We start from the raw sequence: 25,283 nt of genomic DNA on the forward strand, positions 1-25,283 counted from the left end.
ATGTATATTTTATTATGAATGGAATGTATCAAAATTTATATGCAATGAAGGATCCTTACATTATCTCCCCTTAAATGTATTGTACAGTTTCCTTTCAAAATGGCAGCCTCCATAAGAAAAATTGTTAAATTTATAGGTTTGTAATTTAAACTGATAACGGCTTCTCACATTATTTTTTTAGAGAATGTACACATGGAATTGATATAAACTATTGTCTCAAGTTAAAACAAAGAGTACTTGCTTGTTTTAAATCAAAGACACTCTATAGTCTTTAAAAGGACTTACACTTTTATTGAATAGTAGCACTAGCTGCCTAGCAGTACAAAATACTATATTATTTATAGTATAATACAATAAATATTTATTCAAATTAAGGTCCATCAGGAGCAATGACCAGGATAAATCATAATTTATTTATGCCTGTTAACGCATACAAACTATACCATATATAAAAGAAGATGTGGTATGATTGCCAATGAGACAACTGTCCACAAGAGACCAAAATGACACAGACATTAACAACTAAAGGTCACCTTACAGCCTTCAACAATGAGCAAAGCCCATAACGCAAAGTCAGCTATAAAAGGCCCTGATATGACAAATGTAAAACAATTCAAAACAGAAAACAAACGACCTTATTTATATAAAAAAATGAGCGAGAAACAAATATGTAACACATAAACAAACAACAACCACTGAATTACAGGCTCCTGACTTAGGACAGGCACATTCATAAATAATGTGGCATGTTGCAGTGCTTGATGTATTGAATTCAAGAATACTGCTGAAAAAAAGAAGGTTGTTATTATAATCACTAAAAAACTACAAAATGATGTATTATATGTTCTGCAGCTCTTATCACTAAAATTTTTCAAAGAAAACAATTTGTATAAGTGACAAACATTTCAGTTTAAATTAAAAACAAAAGAGCACTTTCGAGTTCATCCTTCACTGGAAAAAAACTCATCAATTATGTGCGTCTTTATGAAGTCATGAAATCATTTACCAGATAGAGGGGATTGCCTGTATCCCTGCACTATTAACGCCCATCAAGCGTCTTCGTGATCATCATTGTGCAGGATAAACTAGAAATTATGTTTGTTTTTGTAAGTTCTTAATCACAATTCCCTAATGACAGCTGTGCTGATTGTCAATTATTTAGATTATTATAAGTTGCATCTAGTAATATCTCAATTGAGTGAAATGGCAGTGGTTATGACAAGTAAAACATATACCAGGTCATCTAAAACACATGACTGTATACTTCCACTGTTGCCTGCATCCAAAATAAAACAAGGGAAGAATTCCATTATGTGCAGTTTTTCACTGAATTACTGCGGTTAATCAAAGGTCTATATATATTTTAACAAGTCTGAATTAAAAACAACGTTCAAACCATTGATTGCGTTGGATAAAAACCCCAAATTTTTTATGTGTGGGTGTTACAATTTTCGTTGTAGAGGGGACTCAATACAGCACAAAACATTTTCCAAAAGAGTGAAAAAATATATTTTAACAAAACGCATTTGACTAACAGGTCGAACAACTGATGTTCTTAAACTCTGCTGACTGCCATCAGTGATTGCCAAATAAATTGATCACAAGGTATAACAAAATGGATCTCTATATTTATTTAGAACCAAGTAGAAAACAAGAAACTTGCGTCAAAGATTGTTAATCACAACATGAGGTGCTATTTTTTACACCATATCCTGATTTCAACAAATTAATTGTCTCTTCAGTTATGTTGGGGATCAGCAAGTATTTGGAAGGCCATTTAAATTACCTCAATTTAGGATAGACTCTTGAGTAAATATATATATATTAATTTTGAAATAAATACATTTTTATATCAATATGTATTTCAGATATTGGAGCAAACCTTACAGGTAGGTCATCATCATATATAAATATGAAAGTAAAGCAAGTAGAAAAAATTACTATATAAAATAATAATATTTTTACAAGAAACACATTTTTCGAACAATTCAATAGATAAAGAATTTACGGGCGATTTATATCATAGTTTTTGAAGCACACAATCAAGAGGTGTTTCGATTTATATAACCAAAAAATTAAGTATGAAATCATAGATAAATATGTAGATCAAGACGGAAGAATTGTTTTAATCAAGATAGAAATCGATAAAAATATATTTACCGTTGTAAATCTTTATGCCCCAAACACATGTAAAGATAGAAATATATTCTCTAAAAAAGCTGTAAGTGTCATTGAAAAATAAAGTCTTGGTATAATTATCATTGGTGGTGATATGAATGAAACGCTTAATTTAAAAGATAGAAAAAGTAATAGAAAAGATCAACAAAAAATAAAAAATAAGACAAATGGGCTAAAAACTCTGATAAAAAAACTAAAAGTTATAGATATATATGGAGAGCTATAAATCCAAATAAAACGCAATATACCTGGAAAAGGAAAAATAATGAAGTAGCTAATAGAATTGATTATTTTCTAGTAAGTGAAGATGTGAGACCAAGAGTACTCAGCACTGATATACGACCTGCAATAATTCAATATACAGATCACTTAGCGATTTCACTTAAAATTACAAAACTAGAACAAGAACTTAAACTTTTGAATGAAATTCATGATAACAACCTGGATGGAAAAAATAATAATTTGCCAAATATGATAGATTCAATAAATAAAACAGAAGAAACGCTACAAACTCTATATTCAGATAAAATAAAAGGGGCACAAATAAGATCACGAGTTAAATGGATAGAAGAGGGCGAAAAAAATACAAAATATTTCTTGGGATTAGAAAAATCAAGACAAACAAGGAAAAACATTACTGCTATTAGGGACAGTAAAGGAGAAATAACAGAAGATCAAGGCAAAATATTAGAAACGGGGAGAAATTATTAAGTCAACTAACCCTGATCTAACAGAAATTGAAAATTATATTGAAAAAACTAAAATAAATTACAAATTAAGTACAACAGAAGGTAATGAAATTGACGGCAACCTGACAATAGAGGAATGTACACAATCTGTTTTTAAAATGAAACTTAATAAAACACCAGGTATCGATGGTCTCTCAATTGAATTTTATAGAGCTTTCTGGTCAAACATACAAAACTTTGCTGTAGATGTCGTTTTTAATAATTGCTATGAAAAAAAAGAATTAACAAATTCTCAGAAACTTGGATTGATTACCCTTATATACAAGAAAAACGACCCATTAAATTTAGATAATTATAGACCAATTACCTTACCTAATGTAGATACCAAAATTATAGCATTATGATACTCTCTTGCACAAAGACTGAAACCAATATTGCATAAAATCATTCATAGTGATCAAAACGGTTATGTAAAAAACAGATATATAGGATTTAATATTAGACAAATCCAAGATATTATAGATTATTCGGAAAAATTCAATGTAGATGGAGCTATCCTATTTTTAGACTTCACACAGGCATTTGACTCGCTAGAATTGGAATTTATGTATTTTTCTTTAAAGAAATTTGGCTTCCAGGAATCTCTTTTGAGGTGAATAAATACTTTATACACAGATATAAAGGGTTGCATATTAAATAATGGCTGGATTTCAAGACCCTTCAACATTGAGCGCGGAATCCGTCAAGGGTGTCCCGCGAGTTCTATAATTTTCGTAATTGCTGTTGAAATTTTAGCTAGTAGATTAAGACAAAATAAAAATTTTAAAGGTTTTCAAATTAAACTAGATAATAAAACCCATACATTAAAATTAAGCTAAATGGCAGACGACACCACTTTATTTTTAAATTCAAAACAAGAAGTGTCATTAACTCTGAATATTATAGAAATTTTTGGATCACTTTCAGGCCTAAAGCTTAACCGAAATAAAACAGAAGGAATATGGCTCGGCAATTTAAAGTCCTGCAAAGATAAAGTTGAAAACATTAATTTTACACAAAAACCTATAAAAGTTTTGGGAATATACTTTAAACTTAATAAAAATGAGTGTAAAAAATTAAACTTGCAACGACAATACAAAAAATCTTAAAAAATAATTAAAGATTGGAATAAAAGAAATTTTACTATGTTAGGTAAGATAACTCTTGTTAAATCATTAATCTTACCGAATATTACTTATGTTGCATCTGTAACCGAAATTGATAACGAATACCTAGCAAAATTTAAAGAATTAATATACAGTTTTATATGGAATAATAAATCTGAAAAAGTTAAAAGGGATATAATAAGTAACCAGATGCTCCGCAGGGCGTAGCTTTATACGACCGCAGAGGTTGAACCCTGAACGGTTGGGGCAAGTATGGACACAACATTCAAGCTGGATTCAGCTCTAAATTTGGATTGTGATTAAATAGTTGACACAGCATAGGTTTCTGACACAGAATGAATGTGTTCTAATGAACTTAAAATTTTTGTTTTCTCTTAGAGCAATTCCCTATGCTGTTGAATATTAATCCTCTCAAAAAAATGTTTGAAGAAATTTTCTTTTTATTTATGAAATTTCAAATGAGAAAAATTGAATCCAATTTTTTTAATCACATCCCCCTTTCCCTTATTCCAAAACTAATCTCAATTAAAATTTCTAATGGAGTTTGCAACAATAACTACTCATTTAAATACATCATAATATATTAAGATGTAAAAAAAAAACTGCTTGTTATCACTGAATGGTAAAGATTATTTTAATTTATCATTTGGTAGTAAAAAGTAAATATACATTGTATATTGTATATAACAAAGATTTAAGTTGATTCTGAACAAAGAAAGATAACTGCAATTAAAAAATATTCTTGCTATTGCACAATATTGTGAAATTAGATATTTCTTGTTGATTCTGGACAAAGAAAGATAACTCCAATTAAAAAAATTCTTGCTATTGCACAATATTGTGAAATTAGATATTTCTTGTTGATTCTGGACAAAGAAAGATAACTCCAATTAAAAAAAAATCTTGCTATTGCACAATATTGTGAAATTAGATATTTCTTGCAAACTATTCTGGACAAAGAAAGATAACTCTAATTAAAAAAAAATTTGCTATTTCACAATATTGTGCAATTAGATATTTCTTGCCATTGCGCAATACTGTGCAATTGAAAAGACTTGCTATTGCACAATACTTAATATAATAATTTTAGATCCTGATTTGGACCAACTTGAAAACTGGGCCCATAATCAAAAATCTAAGAACATGTTTGGATTCAGCATATCAAAGAACCCCAAGATTTCAATTTTTGTTAAAATCAAACTAAGTTTAATTTTGGACCCTTTGGACTTTAATGTAGACCAATTTGAAAACAGGACCAATGAAGAATCTACATACACAGTTAGATTTGGCATATCAAAGAACCCCATATATTCAATTTTTGATGAAATCAAACAAAGTTTAATTTTGGACCCCGATTTGGACCAACTTGAAAACGGGGCCAATAATCAAGAATCTAAGTACATTTTTAGATTCAGCATATCAAAGAACCCAACCGATTCATTTTTTGTCAAAATCAAACTAAGTTTAATTTTGGACCCTTTGGACCTAAATGTAAACCAATTTGAAAATGGGACCAAAAGTTAAGAATTTACATACACAGTTAGATTCAGCATATCAAAGAACCCCAATTATTCAATTTTGATGAAATCAAACAAAGTTTAATTTTGGACCCTTTGGGCCCCTTATTTCTAAACTGTTTGGGACCAAATCTCCCAAAATCAATACCAACCTTCCTTTTATGGTCATAAAACTTGTGTTTAAATTTCATAGATTTCTATTTACTTATACTAACTTTATGGTGCAAAAACCAAGAAAAATGCTTATTTGGGCCCTTTTTTGGCCCCTAATTCCTAAACTGTTGAAACCAAAACTCCCAAAATCAATCCCAACCTTTCATTTGTGGTCATAAACCTTGTGTCAAAATTTCATAGATTTCTATTAACTTAAACTAAAGTTATAGTGCGAAAACCAAGAAAATGCTTATTTGGGCCCTTTTTGGCCCCTAATTCCTAAAATGTTGGGACTAAAACTCCCAAAATCAATACCAACCTTCCTTTTGTGGTCATAAACCTTGTGTTAAAATTTCATAGATTTCTATTCACTTTTACTAAAGTTAGAGTGCGAAAACTAAAAGTATTCGGACGACGACGCCAGTATGATAGCAATATACGACGAAAATTTTTTCAAATTTTGCGGTCGTATAAAAATTTCCATGCTGGCGGGCTTGAAATGATAAACATAGATAAATATCTAGAAGCGATAAATATTATTTGGGTAAAAAAACTCATCGACAACGAAGATCTATCTCCCAATTGGAAAGTATTACCAAGATTTTATTTTGATAAATTTGGACACCAACAATATTAATTTGGTCTATAAACTGAAAGAACTAATTCCACAATTTTACTTAAGAATAATCAAATCATGGATAAATACAAAATCTGAAAAGGAATTGGATCATCTATCATATAAACAAATAAGACAGCAGCTTATATGGGGAAATAAAAATATCAAATTAAACGGTAAATGTCTCATCATCAAAAACTGGATTAACAGCAAAATTCTTTTTTTAAATGACATTATTGATAATAAAGGAAAATTTAATCAAAACATGATCTTAGATAAACTTTCCTGTCATGCTAACTGGTTTTCAGAATATTCTAAATTAATGAAAGCAATACCAAAACAGTGGTTTCAAGAGCTATTAAACTAAAGAAGAATCATTAAAAACAAAAGTTGCCATTGACTCCGAATATAAATTTAAAGATAAAAAAGGAAAAATGGTATCACTTAAAAACATTGCCTCCAAAGACATTTACATCTCCCTCTTAAGGTCAAGTTACAGTAAATGAGCTATGTCACAGATTTCAGTAAAATTTGGCATACAACTCTGGCTCGTTGAACTTCAACTGAAAATCGAAAAAATAATGCATTTATCTCAATTATCATTTGAAATATTACTGATTGAATTCTTACAAAATAGGTAAACATTTGTAAAGAAAGCACTTAAAATCGGCGAAAACCCTTCTAAAATTTGTCTTAAAATCGCCAAATCTCTTATTCTACTCCATAGAATAAGATATTAAAAAACTATATGTTGTTGATACATAAATTTTCGTTATAATGATGCAAAATAAAGATAGGGTCACCGACTTCGTTTTTACGGTATACTTCATTTAAAGTTGCGTTCTTTTGAAAAAATCCAACAAAACGTCGAAATAATCGTAACGTTATCGCGTTGCAGGCCATAAAACGTTGATTTTTGACGTTTTTCCCTACCAACAAGGTAACAAATTGATTATAAGACAAAAAACGAAGTCGGTGACCCTATGATTATTTTATATCATTAAAACAGAAATTTATGTGTCAACAATATATAGTTTTTTAAGAAAAATCTATGGAGTGGAAATAGAGATTTGGATATTTAAAGACAAATTTTAGAAGGTTTTTCTCCGATTTTATGTGCTTTCTATACAAATATTCACCCATATCAAAAGAAATCAATCTGGAATTTTTCTGATAATAAAAGAGATAAATGTATTATTTTTTTCGATTTTCAGTTGTAGTTCAACGAGCCAAGTGTGTATGCAAATTTTTAGCAAAATCTGCGACATAGCCCATTTACTGTTCCTTGACCTTAAATAGATATTATGAAAAACCAATAGGATTTCAAAAATGGGACAACATATTTATCTTGGAAAACAACACAAACAAAAGACAACAAATGCTAAATTATATCTTTTATTATATACAAGATAATAAATTCAAAATGTTAAGATGGAAATTTCTGCACTACATTTTACCAACCAAACAATTACTTTTCTCTTGGAAAATAACTAAAACTCCGCTATGTAATATTTGTGATGTTATCGAAGATTATGAGCACTACTTTTTAACATGCAAATTTCTGAAATCATTTTGGGATCAAATAAAACTTTTACTTGATAAACTTAAAATAGGACATCACATCATATCAATTAAATCACTTTTGTACGGATACAAAATAATGATACAAGTTACTACAGTATTAATGATTTAATTACAATTATTCTTTTTACTGTATACAAAGGATACTATATATCCGAAACAAAAAACAAAACAAATTAATATGTTTGAAATTTTCAAAAAAGAATTTCTTCAATATCATGAAATATTGATAAATAAAGAAGGCAAATATGAAAAATTCCATAATCTGGTTGCAGCAAAAATTAAATTAATTTCATAAATTAGAATTTATTATACATCAGGTTAACATATTTCTATTCAGTTACATACATGTCATTATTACTATATATACATATTGTGCACTAACAAGTACTAACTTATCAATACAATGCTATATACTAACGTTAACGAGGCCGGGATAAGGTACCGGTACTTCAAAAAAAAAAAGAAAAAAAGATTATTACCCGGTTATATAATTAGTACAGGTAGTAAATGAGTTATTTTAATTAAGGTATAAAATTCCTTGTACTACTTGTATTATCTAGTCCTGGATAATAATGTTGAGAATTTTATGATCATGAGACAACAACTTATAATACATAAAATAGTATAATGTGAAAAAAAAAAAAGAAAAAAAAAAAAAGATAAAATTACTGCACAGCTCTCTTTGAATCACAAGTCCAAAAAAGGATATAATTTTGAATACACAAGACTATATACAATGTATTTTTATATGACCGCAAAAATTCACAATCCAAATTCAGATCTGTATCAAGCTTAAATGTTGTGTCCATACTTGCCCCAACTGTTCAGGGTTCGACCTCTGCTGTCGTATAAAGCTGTGCCCTGCGGAGTATCTGGTTGTAGATAGCTACAAACCAATAACTGTTGGTGGGAAGAAATACTAATGGTTCAATATGAGAAATAACTTGTCAAAGCTTTAGAAGAAAATAAATATTTAATGATACTTCTACATATAATTTTCTATAAATTAATGATATTGGATTTATAATTATTATATTCCATCACTACCAAATTTTGTGATATCTCGCATTCAATTCTCATATAAAGTACAGTACTTTGACTGTATGGAACTTTCTGTCTTCTTTTTTCAGATCCTGTTTTTAGAGGTGTATACCATGGAGCTAAAAAGCATGAAGGTTGGTTATCTCAGGACTATAATTAAATTAGAATCAAAAGTTTTATCTGAAAAAGTTCTACATGGCATTTTTAAATTGAGAAACTTTAAAATGATAATCATAACACAATATATATGTTGAATAATGTTCACAATATGGTGAACTGAACTTCTTGCTTTCAGTAGTAAGATCTATGCTGAGGTGATGCACTTCTGTGGGCAATGGGTAAATATTAAATGTGTAGAAAAAGTTTGTATATTTAAAAACTATTGCAAAGCCTCTATGTAATGTCCTGATTTAGAAATAGTGTCTTAATTGTCTTAACATACAGTTTTAATTCTTCCTAAATATGTTTATTTGCTTTAGTAAGTACTATGTTTGTATATATATATTAAGAGTACATTATTTTAATGACAAAAAAAATATTTTTTATTTTATAGATGATTTCAATGATGTATTGCAAAGAGCCTATGATAATGGAGTAGAAAAGGTAAAGTGAGTGTATTATAAATCAAGATTTCATTTTCATATTACAAGCATGATTTCAGAGCTAAATAAAATGCTCTTGACAGATAAAGTTTTGTAAGTGTTTAAAAAAACCATTTAAACGCTGAATAGAATATCTGTGTTATTTAAGAAATAATTCATGGGGGCTTGAATATATCGTGATTTAACAACGGGTTGGCCCTTTATGACAAATATTTTACCCTGAGCGATAGCAAGGGGTAAAATATCGGCATAAAGGGGCAACCCGTGGTAAAATCTAGATATATTCAAGCCCCCATGAATTATTTCCATTCTAACAGGACAAATTTGGCAATTTTTTTGGATCGAAGACCTCTAAGTGGAGGCAAATATTTGCCGTTCCCATAAATTAACGCACTTTTAGATTGGTGTAAACAACGGAGCAAATAGAATATGTGACATGCTCAAACTATTTACAATAACGTATTTAGATGAATTTTGATGATAATTTACTTATATGTCTTCAATATATAAAAAATAGGCTTATACCACATTTGAACATCGTTTGTTTACGTTTCCTTATTGTGTTGATTTTCGGTATCAGAAGCATGTATTTTCCCGTAAAATGCTTAAATTATAACGTCACCATTCTATGACGTCGGGTACTTCATTCATTAAAAAACATATGATGTGGGGGTACAATGGAAAAAGCCCATGAAATATATTCATATTTTACCACGGGTGTGTACTCAAAGCGTTTGAAGGACGTCATGTTAGAATAAGATTTATACCATATTGATCTAAATATAAACACAAGGACCTTGCAGTTTCTAAAAAAGAGTGTAGAAATATGAGAAAAGGGCTTATAAAACCAGACTTATAGATAGGTATCAGATGTATGTGGTAGCAATCTATGAGATTTGACCAATGGAATTGCATTTTGTATTTTAAAAACTAACACATCTCATTAGTAACTTGAAGTTGAAGAGAAGATGTCACCAATCAAGCTAGCAGCACATAAGACTAAATATTTGTTTACTTCAAATGGATTAGAAGATAATTATTGATTTCAGTTTAAAGTTTTATTTTATCCTGCATTACATTTATATTGGGAGTTCTAAACAGTAACTGGCTAAATAAAGTTAAATACATTTATGTTGATGAATTAAAGCCTTCCCAATTTGATAATTTGACAACACTTACTATTGTCCATTGAAATAGAAAACAAAACTCCTTAAACTATTTTGAATGTCCTTAAGATGTAGATATCTTGATTACTATTGTCTTTAAGTCATATAAATTAGGTATAGTCATTATTATAAGCTTGTATAGATAAACTGTGAAGCTGCTTTTTTTATAGAAAATTACTTACCATTCTTTAATACCGTATAGTGGGTTATTTTCATGGGTATAAAATTTTTGATTGTCTTTGAATAAGGTATACGAAATATTTTGCGGTTATTATTTTGGAGTATTCAAAACGTTAATCATATTTGTATGTGCACTTTTAAATTTACACTCTGCGATAAGAACCCACTATACAGTATATTTACATCATGTGATACATGTTACACATATTTTTTGATAGTTTATGATTTGAGAATTTCTATTCTAGATAATGGTTACATCAGGCATGCTGAAAGATGTAGCGGAAGCTTTAGATATATGCAAATCACATGGTTGGTTATTTATATGTACTAAAAAACACTTATCACTCACACTAAATGTAAAAACTGTGTATAAAACCTCTAATTTTTACTTGTATATATCTTCTGAATTCATTAATTTCAGTATGAATAGAGATTAGGGAAGTTTGCTGCTCAGTTTCAAAATATCAAGCTTTTATAATTAATACTTGTATATTTGATAGGGATTTAATAAAGGAACCAAATAGCAAAAGAAATTAGGTCAATGTGCTTGTTTCGATATATTAGCCATTGGAATTTTGGCAGGAAAATATTTTCTCTTGATTTTTGATAGCTTTATCATTGACAAATTAAAGTTTTCAAAAACTATTTAAAATAACAAGGATTTTATAAGACTTTTACAAATTGCTTATAATTATACATATAAAAGATTTATAAAAAAACGGGGGTCAATGGGCAATTTTTTTTAAGGCATTCAAATGGATAAAACTGTAGAATTAAGAAAATCGGATAAAAATCCCAAAACATGACCAAGTGAATATTCTTAAACAATTCTGTATTAGTATGCTGCATCCCCCTCTTCCTATGGTATAATTCTACATTTTCATTGGTTGGTTTGTTCATCCTTACACATGTTACATGTGTCCACAGTCATTAAGATATCTTGGCACTTATCATGAGTAATAGGATAACTTTATTTGGTATATGGGATACTTGTAAGGTCTACATGTTCATCAGACAGGATTAATCAGACCTTAATCTTGTTAGATCTATTTCTTGGATACTGTAATCAATATGACCACTATATTAAGGGTATGGTGGTTGGCAGGTTTCATCTGACTGTGACCTTATTTTAATGGTTTATTGATAGCAATTGGACTAGATATTAAATAAAAGATTTATAATGTTAAGTTACATAAAAACCATTAAATATCAGACTTTCAACAATAATTTAGATATAAGTAAAGCAGGCAAGTTATTTCAGTATGTGCACTTCTATTTAAAACATGATAGAATTGACATTGTTCATGGGAATTTTCAAATTTATTGATATTTTATAATGTAAAAATTCATATAATGCATGATTTAAATTTATTGGCAGACTCTATTGATTGGAATATTTTAAAACTTGATCATATAGTTACATATATTGTTGCAGAAAATCTCTACACAACTTCTGGATGTCACCCGACACGATGCACTGAGTTTGAGAAGAGTGGTGACCCAGAAAAATATCTTAGTGATCTAATTCAGGTTGTCAAGGATAATCCAGACAAGATAGTAGCCATTGGAGAGTTAGGACTAGGTATGACAAATGAATTTATAAATTGAAAACAAGAGAAGATGGTAGCTATTAGGAGTTGGTACTAGGTATTACAAATATATTTAGAAAGATGAAATTCAGACAAGCTGTGGAGGAATTTTTGCACAGTATTTATGAAAAATAAAAATTTATAGTCTAAATAAGAATTTAGCTATTATAGAGTTTTGCTAAATAAAAAATAACTAAATAAAATCCAAACAAAACAGAAGCTATTCCAAAAGTCTCATTAATCTTAATATCAAGCTTTAAGAACTTTCTTTTGAAATAATTTTGTATTGCTATTTTATTATTAAAATAGAATACATTCAAGATCATCTAAATGATCACAAATTTAAAGTTACCAAAATATAAAGAAATGTCCCAAGTTTTTAAGAGACATTAAATTAAATGCATGTTAAAATATGTTTTATGGTGACGCTTATTATAGTATGTAATCCATTACCAGGGTTTTCGCTGGTGGTCGCCATTTTCGCAATTTTCGAAAAAAAATAATTGTGGCGATAAAAATTCATCATTTTCGAAAGAATATGGCGAAAGAAATATAGATAACGATTTATTTTCCTCCATCTTGTTTATTTACTTTTCAAGTTTCTTGGACTTAAACCAATCAGACAATACTCGAAATTCACCTTGAACTCATTAAGATTTTGACAGAAAATCAATTATCAGCTGATTGCATTTTATAGCTAGACAACAAAGGACTAATCAAAAAAGGTGTTGATTTAATTGTTTGACAAAATGATTTGGTTAAATAGCTTCCACTAAATGTCACATAAAGAATTTATTTACTACTTTGCGACGCACGTGTTTGAAGCAAATTTTTGACGTCTTCTACTTTTAAAGATAGTTTAGAAAAGAAAGGTGTTGTTGTGACAAAAAATGTTCAAAATCAAGAAAAATCTCTGATTCAAAACTTTAATTATTCTTTGACTTTAATATAGGTAATTCGTTATGGAGAAATCTATCTTTTCTAACAGCCCCACGAATGAGAGTAGCCCTACAATGTAGTGATTACTCGTGAAATGTGGGATCAATTTCATGTGATTAAAGCTGTTGTTAAGTTGTAAAAATCACTTCCTAGTACAATGAAGACTCTAAAAGTAAGTTTAAGAGAATAATCATCCACAATGGGGCAAAATGATCTTATTTAAGGGAAGGGGGAGGGGTAGAAAAAAAGGTAAATTTTAAACAAAAAATATATGTATGTTACTTGGCGAAAAAAGTTATAAAATGGCGAAAGAGGTGACAAAAAAAATTATTGACCCAAGGGAAACCCTGTCCATTACAGTATGTGGGATTTAGGAATAGTCATGCCTATTTAAGGAATAGCATGTTTTGTTAATCCACAGCCTTGTCAGAGAGATTGTCTTCAAGACATATATTTAATTTGAACAGAAAGGTTTGGAGAAGATTAAGATGGTTTATCAGACAGATGTTAAAGGAACATGTCACAAATATTATCTATAAGATCCAGCTGTAATGTATTGCCATTTTACTTTGAAGTATATTATTCTGAATTAAATTGAGAGATATTGAAAACATATGTTGAATAGAATTAATACTTACTCACTTCAATTTTTCATTTTGTTTTTTTCAGATTATGATAGACTTAATTTTTGTCCTAAAGAAACACAACTCAAGTAAATATGATAAAGGTCAAGGCAGATTGTAAATATGATAAAGGTCAAGGCAGATTGTAAATATGATAAAGGTCAAGGCAGATTGTAAACATGATAAAGGTCAAGGCAGATTGTAAATGATAAAGGTCAAGGCAGATTGTATATGATAAAGGTCAAGGCAGATTGTAAACATGATAAAGGTCAAGGCAGATTGTAAATGATAAAGGTCAAGCCAGATTGTAAACATGATAAAGGTCAAGGCAGATTGTAAATGATAAAGGTCAAGGCAGATTGTATATGATAAAGGTCAAGGCAGATTGTAAATGATAAAGGTCAAGGCAGATTGTATTTGATAAAGGTCAAGGCAGATTGTAAATGATAAAGGTCAAGGCAGATTGTAAATGATAAAGGTCAAGGCAGATTGTAAATGATAAAGGTCAAGGCAGATTGTAAATGATAAAGGTCAAGGCAGATTGTATATGATAAAGGTCAAGGCATATTGTAAACATGATAAAGGTCAAGGCAGATTGTAAATGATAAAGGTCAAGGCAGATTGTTTATGATAAAGGTCAAGGCAGATTGTAAATGATAAAGGTCAAGGCAGATTGTAAATGATAAAGGTCAAGGCAGAATGTATAAAGGTCAAGACAGATTGTAAACATGATAAAGGTCAAGGCAGATTGTAAATGATAAAGGTCAAGGCAGATTGTATATGATAAAGGTCAAGGCAGATTGTATATGATAAAGGTCAAGGCAGATTGTAAACATGATAAAGGTCAAGGCAGATTGTAAATGATAAAGGTCAAGGCAGATTGTATATGATAAAGGTCAAGGCAGATTGTAAATGATAAAGGTCAAGGCAGATTGTAAATGATAAAGGTCAAGGCAGATTGTATATGATAAAGGTCAAGGCAGATTGTATATGATAAAGGTCAAGGCAGATTGTATATGATAAAGGTCAAGGCAGATTGTAAATGATAAAGGTCAAGGCAGATTGTATATGATAAAGGTCAAGGCAGATTGTATATGATAAAGGTCAAGGCAGATTGTATATGATAAAGGTCAAGGCAGATTGTAAATGATAAAGGTCAAGGCAGATTGTAAATGATAAAGGTCAAGGCAGATTATATATGATAAAGGTCAAGGCATATTGTAAATGATAAAGGTCAAGGCAGATTGTATATGATAAAGGTCAAGGCAGATTGTAAATGATAAAGGTCAAGGCAGATTGTAAATGATAAAGGTCAAGGCAGATTGTATATGATAAAGGTCAAGGCATATTGTAAATGATAAAGGTCAAGGCAGATTGTATATGATAAAGGTCAAGGCAGATTGAAAACATGATAAAGGTCAAGGCAGATTGTAAATGATAAAGGTCAAGGCAGATTGTATATGATAAAGATCAAGGCAGATTGTATATGATAAAGGTCAATGCAGATTGTAAACATGATAAAGGTCAATGCAGATTGTATATGATAAAGGTCAAGGTAGATTGTATATGATAAAGGTCAAGGCAGATTGTATATGATAACGGTCAAGGCAGATTGTAAATGATAAAGGTCAAGGTAGATTGTATATGATAAAGGTCAAGGCAGATTGTAAACATGATAAAGGTCAAGGCAGATTGTAAATGGTAAAGGTCAAGGCAGATTGTTTATGATAAAGGTCAATGCAGATTGTAAACATGATAAAGGTCAAGGCAGATTGTTTATGATACAGGTCAATGCAGATTGTTTATGATAAAGGTCAAGGCAGATTGTAAATATGATAAGGTCAAGGCAGATTGTTTATGATAAAGGTCAATGCAGATTGTAAACATGATAAAGGTCAAGGCAGATTGTTTATGATAAAGGTCAAGGCAGATTGTAAACATGATAAAGGTCAAGACAGTTTGTAAACATGATAAAGGTCAAGGCAGATTGTATATGATAAAGGTCAAGGCAGATTGTTTATGATAAAGGTCAAGGCAGATTGTATATGATAAAGGTCAAGGCAGATCATATATGATAAAGGTCAAGGCAGATTGTTTATGATAAAGGTCAAGGCAGATTGTAAACATGATAAAGGTCAAGGCAGATTGTTTATGATAAAGGTCAATGCAGATTGTAAACATGATAAAGGTCAAGGCAGATTGTTTATGATAAAGGTCAAGGCAGATTGTAAACATGATAAAGGTCAAGGCAGTTTGTAAACATGATAAAGGTCAAGGCAGATTGTATATGATAAAGGTCAAGGCAGATTGTTTATGATAAAGGTCAAGGCAGATTGTATATGATAAAGGTCAAGGCAGATCATATATGATAAAGGTCAAGGCAATTGTATATGATAAAGGTCAAGGCAGATTGTATATGTTACCAGTACGTCTGTTTTACAGCAGAAAGTAAAAAAACAAACTATGAATTATCCGTTTATCAGACAACTCACTTTTTCATTTTATGGCAATCCTATTAAGACTGATAGGTTTGATACTATTTTAGATATATATATATATATATATGTTTGGGAAAGGCATGATGCATATTTCAATTTAAGTATCTGCTTACTTTATTATATTTCATATCTAAGAAACACATGTTAGTACTTTGTTTACATATTTTACAGCTACAATTTTAAAGTACAAAGAAGTTTTTATAGAGACAAAATTAGAGCCATTATCTTGAGTTCCCATCATTTCATGATTTGCATCAACCATAGTTTATTGGTTACATTAAGCATCCCCTGGCATGTAAATGACATTTTAGTTTTACAAAATCACTGCAATTCTAGGATAATATCTGTCATCAAAGAGTATAACTTTATATTTATTTATTACAGATATTTTGAAAAACAGATGGACCTTGCAGAAGCTACGAAACTTCCATTATTTCTCCACAGTCGAAATTGCCATGCAGACTTTATAGACATCATAAAAAGAAACAGAGATCGATTTAATGGTGGGGTGGTAGGTAAATTTAAACATCAATGCAGTTTATATTAAGTGAAATATACAAACCACTTTACTTTATGATTATTTCATTTTGGTAAATTAAGAAATAATTAATGCAAGCTATACTTTATTGTAGTTTTAACATGGGTAGGCATTATATTTGTGATTATTTTTGACAGAGCGATAGTGAGGGCTAAAATAACACAAATATAATGCCTACCATGTTAAAACTACAACTATTTTGATTTTGAATAGGACAATTAAGGTAATTTCTATGTTTGTGTAGACTCTTCCATGAACCTCCCTTTTTTGTTTTTAAAGAAGCAAACCGCTGGCACTGATTTTTTAGAGGGAGGAGTTTGATCAGCCAGCATGAACAGTTGTCGTATCTAGATCTGATATGTCAATATATGCATGTGCAAATAAATTTTATTGGATTTAGAGCATGGGATTGTTTACAAAGAGAAAGAAACACTAAACGCTATCAAAAGCAGATTTGTATAATTCTCTGTAAAAATGACATATGATAATGAACAAGGACAAACAGAAAGAGATAACATATGGTCCTGATAGCAAAACTTAAAAATGTAATGAGGTTGAAGTAGTTTAACGACTTCATTTGCATTCTTAGCATATGTTTTAAAAGTAAAACCTACAATGAAGGCTGAAGCTGCACAGCTCAGCTACCAACAGAATGACTACTTACTGTAACAAGGAAATATAAGATGGCATATAATTTGTAAAACAGGTGTTCACAGGAAGGTCCCCACACAATAGTTGGTATACTGCTGAATCAGAAAATTTAACAATCAAAACATGTTTCATGAAGGCTCATCATCAAATCTCATGGAAATTAGCTAAATGTGGGAGGGGCTAGTTAGTTTTTTTAAATCATCAGACCATTAAAAGAATAATAATAATGATGAAATGGTGTTTTAAAACCTCCAACGGCAAACTTACATGTGTTTGATTTCTAGCATGCTACATAACAAAGTATCAGTCCACAATAAGACTTGTCACCTTACCCAGACACTTTATTTTGACTCGAGCACCTATATAAATGCTGCATACTAGAGTGGGATGCAGCAGATACCATATTTTGTATTATTCAGTTTGTTAGTTAATAGCCCCAGTTTACATATCAATAATTCCTAGAAAAAATGTGTTTAATCTTAAAATATTCTTCCTTCAGGTTCATTCCTTTACTGGTACAATAGAAGAGGCAAAAGAATTGGTTGAACAGGATCTGTATATAGGTATCAATGGATGGTAATACATTTACAGTTAGATGTTCATAAATTCATAAAAATTACCTCTGTTTAAAACAATCTAATATGATAAATTGAATATTGGTGAATTTTAAAAGTATACCTTTAAAATATCTTTATGCATGCAGTGCTGCGCACTGTAGCAGAGGGGCATACAATTTTACCCTGGTCTCTCTGTATGTTACAAAACTGATTTCCATTCTCTAACTTTAGTTTGCCTCAACCATATGTTATGAAACTAATATACAATGCTTTTTACCACAAAACACAGATCAAGGTTGAATTTAGATGGCATCACTCATACAGTTCTTGAGATGTGCCCCTTAATAAAGGGAAAATTGATCAAAAAAGATCCAAGTATAAATTTAGGTAGTTACACTTTTGTTGTTTTTGAGTTATGTCCCTTAATACATTTATATGCAAGCAGAGACATCATCAGTGTTCCATGGACACATTCCCTGTTTATTTTGTGTGTCTCATTGTGTTGCTGCCTCATTGACATATAACCTTATTATTCTGAATAAATAGAACTACTTCAACTTGTACATTTCTGTATTCCAAAGCTTTGTGAGGATTGTATATTTGTAAGTTTCTTTAGATGTGTTTTTCAATTTTACTAATGACTTGATGAGAATTTGCTGAACTCATTTATTTGTTTAGGACATGGTATTTCTGTCTGTTAACATATTCTTCTTATTTGTTTTCATTTTATAGATTTTTTATAATTTTTTTCAGTTCCTTAAAGACACAAGAAAACCTTGATGCAATGTGTAGTGTACCATCAGAGAGACTTATGATTGAAACAGGTAAGACATTAGTGGAATAGAACAATCCCACACCTCAGTCACCTTAAGACTTTGATCATTTCATAGAAAGTGAAACTTTAAAACAATAGTCATTTTGTTTTTTTCAATCATTTCAAACTACAAAGCTAAGTCACGTTCAGTTAAAAAGAATAAAGTATTGAAGCCCCTTACATTTTTTTAAGATGTTGGTTGGTAAACACTGATATATGTTGCTTATTATTGGTTAAAATATAATTATGTATGGAAGTTTATGAAACTAAATAGTTAAACAAAACAAGTCCTTCCTGTTTTTATAGGAACTAGTTAATTTTTAAAAATAGAAATATTTTCAAGTTACATTTAAAAAAGTTAAAGCTATAGCACACATCATTTTTATGCATACAACGTGACTTATAAGATGTGATTTTTTTTCTGTGTTTGGTTTGACCAATATTGCAAGTACATCCTAGAATTAAAATTTTGGTGTATTTTTAGTTAAATTTTGCCTTATATTAAAGTTATTTGGTTATACATGTATAACAATAATACCACAAATATTAAAAATACAAATATTTAAAATAGTTCCTTGATTTTTCTGATATCTTTTGAGTTTACTGTTATACACTCTTGTTTTAAATAAAACCCTCAGGAAATCCTAATTCAACTAGTTAGAGATGATATTCATTGTAAAAGTTTAATTTTGATAAGATATAAATGAGTGTGAAGGCCAGTATATGATTTTTATACGACCGCAAATTTTGAAAAAATTTTCGTCGTATATTGCTATCACGTTGGCGTCGTCGTCGTCGTCGTCGTCGTCGTCGTCGTCGTCGTCGTCGTCGTCGTCGTCGTCCGAATACTTTTAGTTTTCGCACTCTAACTTTAGTAAAAGTGAATAGAAATCTATGAAATTTTAACACAAGGTTTATGCCCATAAAAGGAAGGCTGGTATTGATTTTGGGAGTTTTGGTCCCAACATTTTAGGAATTAGGGGCCAAAAAGGGCCCAAATAAGCATTTTCTTGGTTTTCGCACTATAACTTTAGTTTAAGTTAATAGAAATCTATGAAATTTTGACACAAGGTTTATAACCACAAAATAAAGGTTGGGATTGATTTTGGGAGTTTTATTTTCAACAGTTTAGGAATTAGGGGCCAAAAAAGGGCCCAAATAAGCATTATTCTTGGTTTTCGCACAATAACTTTAGTTAAAGTAAATAGAAATCAATGAAATTTAAACACAATGTTTATGACCACAAAAGGAAGGTTGGTATTGATTTTGGGAGTTTCGGTCCCAACAGTTTAGGAATTAGGGGCCAAAAAGGGACCCAAATAAGCATTTTTCTTGGTTTTTCGCACCATAGCGTTAGTATAAGTAAATAGAAATCTATGAAATTTAAACACAAGGTTTATGACTATAAAAGGAAGGTTGGAATTGATTTTGGAAGTTTTGGTCCCAACAGTTAAGGAAAAAGGGGCCCAAAGGGTCCAAAATTAAACTTTGTTTGATTTCATCAAAATTGAATAATTGGGGTTCTTTAATATGCCGAATCTAACTGTGTATGTAGATTCTTAATTTTTGGTCCCGTTTTCAAATTGGTCTACATTAAGGTCCAAAGGGTCCAAAATTAAACTTAGTTTGATTTTAACAAAAATTGAAACCTTGGGGTTCTTTGATATGCTGAATCTAAAAATGTACTTAGATTTTTGATTTTTGGCCCAGTTTTCAAGTTGGCCCAAATCGGGGTCCAAAATTAAACATTGTTTGATTTCATCAAAAATTGAATAATTGGGGTTTTTTGATATGCCAAATCTAACTGTGTATGTAGATTCTTAATTTTTGGTCCAGTTTTAAAATTGGTCTAAATTAAAGTGCAAAGGGTCCAAAATTAAACTAAGTTTGATTTTAACAAAAATTAAATTCTTGGGCCTCTTTGATATGCTGAATCTAAACATGTACTTAGATTTTTGATTATGGGCCCAGTTTTCAAGTTGGTCCAAATCAGGATCTAAAATTATTATATTAAGTATTGTGCAATAGCAAGTCTTTTCAATTGCACAGTATTGTGCAATGGCAAGAAATATCTAATTTCACTATATTGTGAAATAGCAAATTTTTTTTTAATTAAGAGTTATCTTTCTTTGTCCAGAATAGTAAGCAAGAAATATCTGCAAGAATTTTTTTAATTGGAGTTATCTTTCTTTGTCCAGAATCAACTTAAATCTTTGTTATATACAATATACAATGTATATTCACTTTTTACTACCAACTGATAAATTTAAATAATCTTTACCATTCAGTGATAACAAGCAGTTTTTTTACATCATGTATTTAAATGAGTAGTAATTGTTGCAAACTCCATTAGAAGATTTTAATTGAAATTAGTTTTGGAATAAGGGAAAGGGGGATGTGAATAAAAAATTGGGTTAAATTTTTCTCATTTGAAATTTCATAAATAAAAAGAAAATTTCTTCAAACATTTTTTTGAGAGGATTAATATTCAACAGCATAGTGAATTGCTCTAAGAGAAAACAAAAATTTTAAGTTCATTTGAATACATTCATTCTGTGTCAGAAACCTATGCTGTGTCAACTATTTAATCACAATCCAAATTTAGAGCGGAATCCAGCTTGAATGTTGTGTCCATACTTGCCCCAACCGTTCAGGGTTCAACCTCTGCGGTCGTATAAAGCTACGCCCTGCGGAGCATCTGGTTTTTGTGTATTTTCATAATTAAAAAAAAAAGATAAACATTTTTAATGTACAATTTTCATTGTTTCACTTGGATTAAAGTAAACTACATTGAAAAGTACTTATGAAGACTGTTTATTTATGATTTATAGATGCCCCTTGGTGTGAAGTTAAAAACACACATGCAGGAAAAAAACATGTGACAACAACGTTTCCTTCAAAGAAGAAAGAAAAATGGGAAAAAGGAAATACAGTAAAAAGTAGAAATGAACCAGCTCATATAATGTAAGCATTCATTATAGATCATTTTAGTGGCATCTTAATTTTTCACTAAAAAAGTATAGGATAGGACAGTAATTTTGTTTGTTTGCAATAACTACTTATGCAATCTTTATTGTTGATGCAAAAGTCAAACGTAAATCATTGCAAGTTTTAAAATATGTTACTGTAAATTCAGAAATTATTGCGAGGTTTTTATTATTGCGAATAATGCGACTGAGTTGTAAACGCAATAATTAAAACTCGCATTTTGTAATATTTTAACTGAATTCAGCATGACTTTTCTCAAAATCGTAAAAATTAAAATCGCATTCAAGTGTAAAATGACAAAATCGCAATAATAAATGCACGCAATAATTTCTGAATTTACAGTAAACAGTATTTTATATTACCCTTAAAGGAAATTAAGTGTTTAGGTAATCAACCTGTCTGTCTGTTCATCCATTGTTATAGTGAATCATTGCTAATGTCCTTTATAAGACTTAGTGTTAGGCATTGAATTGCAACTGCACAGAGATGCAGATAATATGTAATTTAAAGAAGTACATAAGATATTTCTGTTTATCTAATTTTTACAGCAAATGTAATAATAAACATCAAAATTCTTTATAGGAAAAAATGACAATCTTGATGTTAGTTAGCCTGTTCCTTATCAAGAGCACTGTCCGTGTTTATCTTTGGTTATATATTTGTGTATTTTATTAGAATTTAATGCTTATGGCACATCTTGAGTAGTCTTTATCAGGGTTTCTGCTGGCGGTCACCATTTTCGCAATTTGCGAAAAAATAATAATTGTGGCGATAAAAATTCGTCATTTGCGAAAGAATTTGGCGAAAGAAATATATACAACGATTTATTTTCCTCCATCTTGTTTATTTACTTTTTTTTCGAGTTTCTCGGACTTTACCCGATCAGACAATACTCGGAATTCACCTTGACCTCATTAAGATTCAGACAGCAAATTATTAACCAGCTGATTGCATTTTATAGCTATCGACAACGAAGGACTAATTAATTAAGGTGCTAATTGAATTGTTTGACAAAATGATATGGTTAAATTGCTTCCGTTAACTGTCACATTCAGAATTTATTTACAGCTTTGCGACGCACGTGTTTGAAGCAAACTTTTGACGTCTCCTCTCCTTTTATAGATAGTTTAGAAAAGAAATCTGTTGTTGTGACGAAAAATGTTCTAGTAAAACCAAAAAAAGATCTCTGATTGAAAACTTTAATTATCCTTTGACTTTAATACAACTTTAAAGTCGTTTGAGTGACACACGTGTTTCAAGCAAAGTTTTTACGCCTGACCTTTTTCACTTACGATGGTCAAGAAAAGAAAACTGTCGTAGTGAAGAAATCTATCCAAAAGGTTGGAAACAACCCCTCGAATGAGAGTTACCTTTCAATATAATGATTACACATGAAATGAGGAACCAATTTCATGTGATCAAAGCTTTTATTTTGTTGTAAAAACCACTTCTTAGTACAAAAGGGCACATCAGTATTTTTCTTTTAAAGAAACTTGCCGTACGAATTATACTGGTATTATATGATAATAACAGTCATGTCCATTAATTTGTTATATTCCGGGACTTATATCTTATTAATGAAAGAAAAGTGGCACCTTTTGAGTCTTATAAAATAATCATAGACATAATGGGTAAAAAACATCTTGTTTAAGGGAGGAGAGGGGGGTGGGGTAGAAAAAAGGTAAATGTTAAACGAAAAATATATTTATGTTACTTGGCGAAAAAAATAATAAAGTGGCGAAAAATATATTGTTTTGGCGAAAGAGGTGGCGAAAAAAATAATTGACCCAGGGGAAACCCTGGTCTTTATTGTATTAATCCTAGACTTAGTATGATTGTTTGACATGAGGTTAAGACATTTATCTACTAGTATTTATGTTTTTTGTGTTGCTGTTTGAAGTATTAAGACATGTGTTTTGACGTATATATAACAAAATAACTAATCTTTAATTTATTCAGTGACATCCTATTTTTCTTTTACATATTTGTTAGTCACAGTAATTTTATCCATATTATTTTTTCAGACAAGTTCTAGAAGTAATGGCAGGTGCCCGTAATGAAGACAAAGACAGTTTAGCTGAGATCATGTATAACAATACAAACAGACTTTTCTTTGGTGTTGATAAATAAAATAAATTATCATAGAATTATTGATTTTGTTTGCAATGTTGAAATTGGAGGAAAATTAATGAAAAGAAATGTCTCCTGAAATTTAAAGTGACAAAATGATCTTATCCACTACTTTTCTTTAGTGCTTCGCATTTTTATAGTGCTAGAAAAAAATATTTTAGAAGCATAAAACTATCAATCTGGTCCTCTGTCATTAAACAAATGTAGATTTTTCCTCCATACTAAACTATTGCCACCAACAAAGAATGTTTTGTGTGTTCATATATAGGAACTACTCTGTCTGTCTGTCCATGTGTTTTTTAAGTGCAACTCCTCATAAACAGCATAACTGACATTGATGAATCTTTTCATAGTTGTAGAATATTGTTAGCTTAGGATGTGTGTAAAGGAATATACAGTGTTTTCTCTAAAAAGAAATCATTCACCATATTGGTAAAAAGGGCATTTATAAATACCATGTAGGTGTTATATTATCAAATCATCATTTACACATCTGGCATATCAAATTACATCCTTATACTTTGGTCTATGATGGGTAAGCGTATAAAGCATACAAGCATAACACAAAACACTTATGTTAAAGCAAAATCTTCCAAGCCCCATCTTTACCTTTGTAAGTTCACACATCATAGTGCAGTGAGGTGGTAATTCTGTAGATCACATCTATGTGTATGCCGAGCAATTGATATGTTATAACTTATAGTTTGTTGATGTTGTTCATAAGTGTTTCTACAAAATGTAGTTTCTAATTTTTTTTATAGATTAGACTGTTGTTTTTCCCGTTTGAATGGGTTTACACTAGTTATTTTGGGAGCCTTTATAGCATTCCTACCATACCTATTAAATATTCAAGTTACAGAATAGAATAATGTGTAAATGTATAACCATACCTGTCAAAAAAAATATTAATATTGTTCATTGTCTCTAATTCTTGTCTGATAAAAAAAAACTAAGTAAAAAAAAACCTATCAATTTTGACATAGGAAGATAAAATAAGAATTCGTGTTTAATTTTAACTTCACAGTGCTCACAAGCACTTTATTTATTTTTGGTATTTTAATATT

The 25,283-nt window shown here is 30.1% G+C and overlaps 1 protein-coding gene across 2 annotated transcripts; it reads left to right on the top strand.

Annotated features, from left to right (window-relative positions):
• The first annotated feature begins 62 nt into the window (after nt 1-62).
• LOC134695199 (deoxyribonuclease TATDN1-like) lies at nt 63-24,239 on the top strand. Of its 2 annotated transcripts, XM_063556413.1 has the most exons (12): nt 63-136; nt 1,869-1,889; nt 9,034-9,078; nt 9,498-9,547; nt 11,138-11,201; nt 12,328-12,474; nt 14,090-14,132; nt 16,926-17,052; nt 18,230-18,306; nt 19,041-19,111; nt 21,933-22,065; nt 24,114-24,239. In XM_063556413.1, the coding sequence occupies exons 1-12, from the start codon at nt 100-102 to the stop codon at nt 24,217-24,219; spliced, it is 921 nt and encodes a 306-aa protein (XP_063412483.1). In that variant the 5' UTR covers nt 63-99; the 3' UTR covers nt 24,220-24,239. The 2 variants fall into 2 exon arrangements, with proteins under 2 accessions (XP_063412483.1, XP_063412492.1); XM_063556422.1 differs by lacking the exon at nt 1,869-1,889 and having other exon boundaries at nt 85-136.
• The last annotated feature ends 1,044 nt before the right edge of the window (nt 24,240-25,283 follow it).

This window comes from Mytilus trossulus, chromosome 1 (genome assembly GCF_036588685.1).
Source record: "Mytilus trossulus isolate FHL-02 chromosome 1, PNRI_Mtr1.1.1.hap1, whole genome shotgun sequence".
Taxonomy (NCBI): domain Eukaryota; kingdom Metazoa; phylum Mollusca; class Bivalvia; order Mytilida; family Mytilidae; genus Mytilus; species Mytilus trossulus.

Bases quoted from the DNA above. Each gene is read 5' to 3' on its own strand.
- LOC134695199 (XM_063556413.1), top strand. From the start codon at position 100: ATGGCAGCCTCCATAAGAAAAATTGTTAAATTTATAG. The intron at 12,475-14,089 runs GTATGACAAATG...TGTTTTTTTCAG, and splicing joins CATTGGAGAGTTAGGACTAG to ATTATGATAGACTTAATTTT. The intron at 14,133-16,925 runs GTAAATATGATA...TATTTATTACAG, and splicing joins CCTAAAGAAACACAACTCAA to ATATTTTGAAAAACAGATGG.